Source organism: Phaseolus vulgaris, chromosome 1 (genome assembly GCF_000499845.2).
Source record: "Phaseolus vulgaris cultivar G19833 chromosome 1, P. vulgaris v2.0, whole genome shotgun sequence".
NCBI lineage: Eukaryota > Viridiplantae > Streptophyta > Magnoliopsida > Fabales > Fabaceae > Phaseolus > Phaseolus vulgaris.
The window spans coordinates 37,122,776-37,133,123 of NC_023759.2; the positions used below are offsets into that span (position 1 = coordinate 37,122,776).

Here is a 10,348-nt window from a genome sequence, read left to right on the forward strand (position 1 = left end):
TGACATGACTCTCATAACCAAGCACAGACTTCTTCCACATAGTCAATAGACTACCTCCTCCATTTTCCCCTTCATTGTGTATCCACCCCACCTCATTATCCCCCCATAACGCAAAGCATCTAGCATCAGAAAATATAGTGGTCTTTGTTTCTTGTATGCAAACAATTTCTGCTCCCTCACCCGCAATAACTTGCCTCAGGTATCTGGCTTTGGTTCCTCCCCCCAGACCTCTAATATTTAGATTAAAGATCAACATAAAAACCAGGCTTCTTCCCCTCCTCAAACCTCTGCATACACTCCGCGTCTCTCATTTCCATACACTTATATTCCTTAACCACCTCTACTTCTTCTCTTTTGCAAGCAACACCCATACGTTTACCCACTTCCCATAGCATACCTGATTCCTCCACAACTTCCAGATCGCATATCCGGACGTTACAATTAAAGATGTCTCCATCAGAGATTGTTGTTGTAGGCGTTTCAGCTGAGTAAGAAGAATTCCTTAACCAAGCAGCTCTGTCACTTATTCTTATCGAACGCCTGGGATGGGTGCTTGGTTCTCCCAATTCCCACAGCCCTTTCTTCTTACTTTTACGAGGTGTGGACTTATTCACGAAGCCCCTTACCATTAGCTCTTCGCCACTATCCCTCTTTCTTTGTGCAACTTTACTCCCCTCTTCAAGCTCCTGCCATACCAGTTCTTCTACCTGACTTCTAAGGGGCGCATCGGAGTCAAAGATCTCTCTCTCTTGCAGATTACCCCCTCCACACCCTTCCTCATGGGCTGGGCCTTGATCTTGGCTTTCCTTCAACTGGGCTGACTGGTTGCCATGGTGGCCCAACGAAATAAAAGGTGTGTAAAGAAAATTACTATGCTCCACGTCCACCACTATCCTCGCCAGATCATCATGTTTAGGACAGCTATAACCTTCCACTTTATCAAATACCCACGCTGACAAGTTGACTAAAATCAACTCTTCTGAACCCTTGTGGATCTCCTTTTCCTCATTCGTGAAACTCTGACACACTTTAAGCCGACCTACTATTCCTTTTGTCATAGACTCCCCAGAACCGGACATTTTTGTCTCTTGCGAGGCCTGGTCCCCACCTTCGTTCTCCTCCCCCTTCTGCCACGTAGCCCCTCCGTCGCACCGCTACACCTCCTCCTCACAGCTATTGACCGACAACTCTGTCTCTTCTACGTAGGTGTCCACCGAAGATACACTATCGGAGGAGCCAAACTCATAAGCACTACACTTACACGGATTTCCCTTGGCGCTTGGGTTTTCTTCTTCAATAAAAATGCTATAAATTTTATTGTTAATCCTCATGTCTTTCTTCAACCTTGCATTACAATTTTTCAGAATCCTGACTTGGAACCTAGCGAATTCTAAATTCTCCCATACCAGCGTTGAGTTGTCTACAGACACCAGAGTTTCCATTTCTCCTACTACTTTGGCAAAACAATCCTCATTCCACAGGGAGAAGGGCAAGCCATAGCATCTGACCCATACTAGTTTATGATCCGCCACATGATTCTCAGACCACGGTTTTATATAATCAAAGATGCTATCGAACCATTCCTTGTTGAGGTTAAAAAGAGCCTCCATGCTTTCCTCTACTCTTGGAGTGATTAGGGTCAATCTATCACCCATATACCTCAACCTGACCATGTCCATACCTCCCTTCACAAACTCCTCTTCCAGATGGGCAAAGTCTAACTCTGCATTAAACTGGCCAATTGAGCTTTTTTCCAGCCACGGTAAAGACTGTTGATGTGTCTTAAAAACTGGTCCTTTCCATTGCTGTTGAGAGCCTCCAACAACTGCTTCAACAAAGGATTTCTTTCGAGCTTTTTCCACCCAGACCTCCTTCTTTATTGATGACCCAGTTACCCCTAGACCTATCACACTTTGCTTCCTTGTTTCTTTTGGCAACTCCAGTTGTTGCTTCAAGTCTTCCTTCCTCTGCTCCCTTCCATCTTCTACCCCATTCCTTGGGTACCTCGGAACATTAACGTGCAGCTTCAGATTTCCTATATAAATTTGGTCAAGTTCCTTCTCCAATCTCCCAACGTTTCTCACCTCAAAAAATCTCACAAAATGTATATACACTACAAGAAAAATCCAATTTATCTACGGACAAAATCCGTAGGTAACAGCCAAAATCCGTAGGTAAATCAACATTACCTACGGATTATCCACGAAAAAAAATCTGTATGTAATGTTGGCGTCGGTAATTTACCTACGGATATTAGGTCCGTGGGTAACGAAAACAGCATTACCCACCAACTGCAGTCCGTAGGTAATACCCACTGACTCCAAGTCCGTAGGTAATGTTAATATACTTTATTTTTAAAATTTTAATTATTATTTGAATCTTTTTTTTTATTTTCAATTATTATATATGTCATGGCAATTATAATTAATGTTAGAACTAAACTGCAGCAGGTGGGACTCGAAGCCAAGTCCCTTGAGATATGTCCATAGAAGCTTTAACCACTACACCAGTCAAGTTTTGTTGTCATGTTGTGATTATTATTATATTTATAAGTATGATTATCAATATTAATATAATTAATAAAATAAAAATTAATAAAATTCTTCATATATTAAATATCATCATTATTATTAATATTATTAATATTGTTTAATATTATTAAATATTATTAATATTATTAAATATTATTAATATTATTAATATTATTAATATTATTAAATATTACTAATATTATTTAAATTATTATATTAATATTAATAATAGGTATAAATTAGTTATGGTTATTATTATTTATGAATATGAATTATGTTTTTATAATTTTTCATATTATATTAATGTTTTTAATATTATGTATATAATTATTATGATAATAGTTGGTAGGTAATAGAGATCAGTGGGTGATAGTTCGTAGGTAATAGAGATTTGTGAGTAATAGTTGGTAGGTAATAGAGATCCGTAGGTAAAAGTTGGTAGGTAATAAGATCCGTAGGTAATAGTTGGTAGGTAATGTTGAATTTACCTACGGATTCAAAATTCGTGGGTAATAGTTCGTAGGTAATGCTGAATTTACCTACGGATTCAGAATCTGTAGGTAATGTTGTTCGTAGGTAATATCCGTAGGTAATGCTGAATTTACCTACAGACTCAGATCCGTGGGTAAAAATCCATAGATAATACTGATTTTTTTTGTAGTGATACTGGATCCTGGCTTTGTTCAATGACCCGCAATAACTTTCCAATATGATGGCATAAGATCATAACTTAATTTAAGGGCAGGTAAAATGTCATCTTTTTTCTGAGGCAAATTCCAAATTTCATTGTCTCGCACATATTCCCATTCACTGGCCTCAAATTTCGAGAATATTAAACTCCCTAATGTTCTCACTGCCAATGGGACCCCTCTGCATTTTTTCACAATTTCTCTCCCAATATTTACTAAGTGAGGATTATTTTCCTCTTCTCCTTTTTTAAATGCCCACTTGACAAAGAGAGACAATGAATCCTCCTCAAAAAGATATTCTAAAATGTGAGAGGGAACAGTGCCCATCATGGAAGCAATTGAATGACTACGTGTGGTCACAAGGATTTTACTTCCTGCTGCATTTAACACGGTCTTCGTTCCATACATCGTCTAAGACGAGTAAGAATTTTTGGCCGGAAAGTTTGTTTTTCAGTTGATTTTGCAATTGCTCCAGATCCAACATGTTCAAATTCTGTTGGTGAGGAGGAGCATCCTGATCATTTGCAGAATTGATGATTTTGATAATCAGTTGTTTAATGTCAAAGTCATCAGAAACACAGACCCACATCTTCATTGGAAAACACTCCTGGATCCTGCTGTCATTGAACACAAACTTTGCAAGCGTAGTCTTTCCCAAGCCTCCAATTCCCACAATGGGAATAACAGAAACACTTGTATCATCATCATTAGAATTTTGTAGCATCAAAAGATCTATGATCTTTTCTTTATCGTGTTTCCTTCCTATCACATCTGAATCACTCACACGGGAATGTGTCATATCTCTCCGATGCACAACACGTGTGTCAACATCAATTATTTGAAGACTAAACTTGTGTCTATCAGCTGCAACCTTGTCTAGTCTGTTGCTGATATCTTTAATTTGTTGAGCCATTTTGTAACGAAAGAGAAGTGGATTAGAGCTTGAGAAGAAGTGACTTACCTTGTCATTGGTGGTACCACGAGCTGTGACCAGTTTTTTTCGCAGTGTTTGGCACTCAAATTCATCCAAAAGATCTTCGGCATCGGAGAAAACAGTTTTGAGCTGAGCTAGCCACTCGCGCAGCTGATGGTTGTGCTCCTGCTTTTGCTGAGCATCTAACAGTACAGCACAGCCTTGACTAAAGAGAGAGTCTTTGTAAGATCTCGAAGATTGTCATATAAACCCACCAATCGAGCAGCTTCTTGAAAAGCATGAGAAGCAATCTTTGCTATGAGTGACTCTGCGATGCTGAAGAGAAATGACTCGGCCATAATTGTCTAAAATGCTAACAGCAAAGGAGAGGAGAGGATGAGATGGGAAGGCAAAACAAAGTCATCATTGTTGATGAGAGAGTATTTGCCCAATGGATTGCAGAATTGTTCAATAAGTAATACCACTTGCTTTGCTACTATCTTTTTTATATATAATGTCGAAAGAGGAAGAAGACTATGAAGTATTAAATATTTTTCTTCCAGGTCAGAACATGCCCAATGGATTCCCGAACTGCTCAATAAACCAACAATGCCACTTGCTACCATTATTTAGACTACGAAGTATTAAATATTTTTCTTCCACGTCACAACATGCCATTTTCCACACTCAGAAAAAGGGAAAAAAACTGGGGAAAGAAATTTGCTTAAAAGCCAATGCAATAGTTAAGTAGTTTTTCTTACGCATAAGAAAATATGTTTTGCCGGAGTTAAAATATAATGGTGAGCATATGAATATCTATCTAATTTGACATCATTAAAAAATATTACAATATATTTTAAACTAAAATTATGTCAAAATATCTTTATAATATATTTGTAGGGGTTAATTTAGAAGGGTTGTTGAATTAGTCTTAATGTTATTTAATAAGCTTGGTTGATAGTCTTATTGCACAACGTTTGATATATATATATATATATATATATATATATATATATATATTGTATTATGTAGCTTAAGTGCTTATTCTTAAGTTATTTGATTACTAGTTTATTAGTTAGTTAAGTGTTTTGTTATTCTCTTATATAGAACGGGAGCTTATATTATTCTTATTAATGTAACTTATATCAAATGGTCTTGTATAAAAAATAAAAAAAAAATAAAAATTGGAATTTTTGTTAGGAATTTTAATTAAGAAAAATAGTAAAATTTCAAATATACTCAAAATAGAAAGAACTTGATATTTCATTCTCTGTTTCACACTATTCTTCATTCCACTCACTTCCTCGTTTCATCTCCTTTGTTCATCATCCACTCAGTCGCTCTACTCTTTCTTGCTCCATTACACGCTTCTTTTTTAATTAATTTTTTTCTGATTAAAAAAGAGTTGCATTGTGTGCACTATCTTATTTTAAAAATGCTTTCTCTCTTTTTATTCTTCCTTTCTTCCCTCTTTCTCTCTCTTAAAGAATGCATGACTCATCAAATCATTTATATTAAGTTGTATCGTATTATATAGGTTGGGTTCGAATAATTTTTAAACTCTTACTAATATATATAATATCGATATGGAAACTATTTTAAATATAATAAACATTAATTATAGTAATTCCATTAGTTTCTTCTCAAATTATTATAATATATAAAATAACATTGACCTTAAATAAAAAATTAACATTTAATATTAAAAAGACTGAAAATAGGACCGAATATAAAAGGGCAGAAAGAACAAGTAAAGCATAAAAATGACACATATGATTAAAAAAAGGCATAACAACAACTTCAACTGAAAACCATTGTTTCTAACTAAATTGAATGATCTAGTTAGAAAACATCCTTTTTGGTTAGAACGTTTTGACGTCCACTGTGGGCAGGTAAATCAATCATACGCTATTTTTAGAAATGCAAGTGATAAAAAGGACTATGACAAAAAAAAAGAGGGACAATACATCAAATCTTGGACATGAAATATCGCAAACCTTCTAAGTGAAACCATGTCGCATTTGTGAAGTAGTAGGATGGGAAACATATCATTTGGGATCATTGGAGGGTGGTCATATACCAAAAATAGGAAATTTGACTAATCTTCATTTCAATTTTAGTTTACTATGCACTCTTTTTTTGTTGTGATTCACTATTTCTTTTCTTTTTTATTATTTTAATAGCAATCTCTCATGTTTTAAAGCATTATCCAATTGGGTGTGGTTGACAACCAGAAATTTCCCAAACCAACCAAATTTTCTTAATTAATTTAAATCTTCTTAAACTAGCATATTTATGATTAATCAAAAAAATTTAATTAATTTGAATTCAAGGTCTCTTAAATTAGGATGTTTATGTTTTTGGTAAAGATAGGTTTATTTACATTTATTTTAATTTTGTCTAAAATTTTGATGAAGTTTTACCTCGTGGCTTCTAGGATAAGTTTATTAGTAATGACGAAACCCAAGTTGATGTGCATCACATCCTCCTAATTTTCTACAATGTTGTAGCTCTACACAGTCCGTCATTTCTCACTCGTCACCATTATAGTCTCATACTTTCAACACTCTCTTTCTACCCTCATAATAAATAAATTGACATGGTGTCGAGCTCTTACTCAATCCACTATCAGAAAAATAAAAATTATGTATAAGTCTTAACTTGGCATGGTGTTGAGCCCAAGCATGGTCCATTATCAAACAATAAAAATCATGTCTAAGTCTTAACTTGGCATGATGCCGAGCCCAAGCTAGGTCCACTATCCAAAAATAGAAATCATGTCTAAGTCTTAACTTAGCATGGTATTGAGTCCAAACTCGGTCCACTATCATAAAAATAAAAATCATGTCTAAGTCTTAACTTGGCATGGTGTCGAACTCTCACTCGGTCCACTAAATAGAAGAGCAAAACCCATGTAAAGTCTTATCTTGACATAGGTGTTTATCAGTTGATTTTGCAATTGCTCCAGATCCAACATGTTCAAATTCTGTTGGTGAGGAGGAGCATCCTGATCATTTGCAGAATTGATGATTTTGATAATCAGTTGTTTAATGTCAAAGTCATCAGAAACACAGACCCACATCTTCATTGGAAAACACTCCTGGATCCTGCTGTCATTGAACACAAACTTTGCAAGCGTAGTCTTTTCCAAGCCTCCAATTCCCACAATGGGAATAACAGAAACACTTGTATCATCATCATTAGAATTTTGTAGCATCAAAAGATCTATGATCTTTTCTTTATCGTGTTTCCTTCCTATCACATCTGAATCACTCACACGGGAATGTGTCATATCTCTCCGATGCACAACACGTGTGTCAACATCAATTATTTGAAGACTAAACTTGTGCCTATGAGCTGCAACCTTGTCTAGTCTGTTGCTGATATCTTTAATTTGTTGAGCCATTTTGTAACGAAAGAGAAGTGGATTAGAGCTTGAGAAGAAGTGACTTACTTTGTCTTTGGTGCTGCCATGAGCTTTGACCACTTTCTTTCGCAGTGTTTGGCACTCAAATTCATCCAAAAGATCTTGGGCATCGGAGAAGACAGTTTTGAGCTGAGTGAGCCATTCTCGCAGCTGATGATTGTGCTCCTGCTTTTGCTGAGCATCTAACAGCACAGCCTTGACAAAAGAGAGAGTCTTTGTAAGGTCTGGAAGATTGTCATATAAACCCACCAATCGAGAAGCTTCTTGAAAAGCATGAGAAGCAAGCTTTGCTATGAGTGACTCTGCGATGGTGAAGAGAATTGATTCGGCCATAGTTGTCTGAAATGCAAAGAGCAGAGGAGAGGAGAGGAGAGGAGAGGATGAGATGGGAAGGCAAAAGAAAGTCAACTTTGTTGATGAGAGAGTGTTTGCCAATGAATTGCAGAACTATTCAATAAGTAATGCCACTTGATTTGCTACCATTTTTTATATATAATGTTGAAAGAGGAAGAAGACTATGAAGTATTAAATATTTTTCTTCCAGGTCAGAACATGTCCAATGGATTCCCGAACTGCTCAATGAACCAACAATGCCACTTGCTACCATTTTTTATTTTTCTTCCACCTCACAACATGTCATCTCCCACACTCAGAAATCCGGAAGAGGGAAAAAACGGAAAATAAAAATATTTGTCAACAAAAATTTTAGACTCGATTAAAAACAAAAGCTAAGAGTTAAATAATTTTTATTACGCATAAGAATATATATTGTTTTGCAGGAGTTAAAATATAATTGGAGGGCATATGAATATCTATCCAATTTGACTATCATTCAAACAATTTTATAATATATTTTAAATTAAAATTATGTCAAAACATATTTGTAATATATTTGGAGGGGTTAATTTAGAAGGGTTGTTGAATACGTCTTAAATGTTATCTAATAAGCTTGGTTAATAGTCTATTGCACAGCGTTTGATATATATGTAGTCGTTTGTCCACAAAGTTTATATTCTGTGGCTTAAGTGCTTATTCTTATTTAGATTATTAGTACATATTAGTTAGTTAAGTTATTTCTTATCCTCTTATAGAATTAGTTAGCGTCATAATTAGCTTATGTTAGTCTTATTAATGTATCTTAAATCATATGGGCTTGTATAAAAGAAACCAAAGGAATTAAAAAAATTGAAATTTAAGATTCTGTTTTTACTAATTTTAATTAGGCAAAATAGTATAATATCAAATATACTCGAAATAGAAAGGACTTGATGTTTCATTCTCCTCTCACATTTTTTTATCGGCAACAAAATAAATAAATAACAATCACTTGAGGAGTGATCTAATCCTTGTATAAAATCGCACAAAAACGAACGACACCTCTCCTAGAGACTTGTCACTAACTTCTCACTAAACCTAAAACTAAAAATTATAGGCCAACAAAATCTGAAAAACAAACTCATGAACAGACTAACACCTCAACCTAGTCTTCTAATAAATCCGAGAAATTCAAAATCTCTTGATCAAATACATACAAGTCAAAGGATCAAGGCACCAATCTAAATAAGAAAAACAAGCAAAACAATTTTAGAAGTAATCCAAGACCATACCTTAGTTGGACCAAGGTGAAAATTTCAGAATGATCAATCACTCCCCCTTTAAAAATGAGTTTATTCCTATGACTTCAAATCTCACCAACAACTGTCATCCAAACACTTCCTCAAACAATGTTGACGTGAGCAACAACACTCAAAAGTTTTAAATGCATAAAGTGTGGAATAGAGTTGTGGTGATCAACTAACACCAACCCTAACCAACCATAACACTGGTTCTAAACTAGCCAAGTAGTTATACAACCAAAAGTTTTGTTGTCTCCACTTCCACCTCGCAAAAACAACATAAATTGCTAACAACTAAAACCCCACGTCTTTTCAAATTATCTTGAGACGCAATCGAATTTACTAGCACCCTTAAGCTATTAATTAAGCTGAGGGCAAGGCCTTAATCTTCCACAAGAATTAAAAAAAAGTCGAACTTTCCCCCTTAAAAGACCCTTTAAAATACTATAAGCTAATTTTACCAAGTACCCACCAATCTTGTCGTTCTTCCAAACCCAACTATCAACGATTTCTGATACTAGATTCATTCCTTGCACCACCTGAAGAAGTTGACCTTCCAATATAACGAGGACCTAGAAGAGAGTGCGCCTACTGACCAAGCCTAGCCTCCTAGGAGGATGACTAGGAGCATGACCCAGGACCTAGAGTTAGGTCAGGATTCCCCAGCCACTGCCTTAGCACCTAGCTTGTCCCAGAGGATGACGAGGAGTAGAGCACAAGCCTTGGGTGTTGAGCATCAGTTGGTGTCATTATTTCAAATTTCAGTAGCATAGGGGTGCCTTTAGCATAAAAGAGAGGAGTGTGTTTATCACATGGCCTTTTAAGGTAGGTTTTTGACCTACTTTCTAGAACTTTAGGCTTATAGGTGAAACTTTGACCTAGGTCAATGCTCCTAGCTGTTGAAAATGAAGCTTTGATGCCTCCTAATCCATGAAGACTGCTTGAAGACTTTGTTGCTGTGTTTATGGTTTAATTCTAGGTGGTTTAGAATTTGCTAGATGCACTCCTAATCAATTCACAACCGAATCAATTTGGTTTTAAAAAGGGAAAATGTTTTTCAAAGCTAAGTGAAAAACAACTTGTTGATTTCTCGTTTTAATTGGTTGTTTTTCCTCAGCCTGTGTGAAGGGTTTTTGAACTGTTTTGGTTTTGGTTGGCTTAAGTGTCAAAAC

At 35.7% G+C, this 10,348-nt stretch overlaps 2 protein-coding genes across 2 annotated transcripts; both read right to left on the reverse strand.

The window, feature by feature from the left end:
* Nucleotides 1–3,587: 3,587 nt before the first annotated feature.
* Nucleotides 3,588–4,492, reverse strand: LOC137815991 (disease resistance protein RGA2-like). The gene is made up of 2 exons (XM_068619098.1): nucleotides 4,409–4,492; nucleotides 3,588–4,328 (listed from the first exon to the last, which is right to left on the reverse strand). The coding sequence occupies exons 1-2, from the start codon at nucleotides 4,490–4,492 to the stop codon at nucleotides 3,588–3,590; spliced, it is 825 nt and encodes a 274-aa protein (XP_068475199.1).
* Nucleotides 4,493–6,981: 2,489 nt separating this feature from the next.
* LOC137815992 (putative disease resistance protein RGA1) lies at nucleotides 6,982–7,893 on the reverse strand. The gene has a single exon (XM_068619099.1). The coding sequence runs from the start codon at nucleotides 7,891–7,893 to the stop codon at nucleotides 6,982–6,984; it is 912 nt and encodes a 303-aa protein (XP_068475200.1).
* Between the last annotated feature and the right edge of the window lie 2,455 nt (nucleotides 7,894–10,348).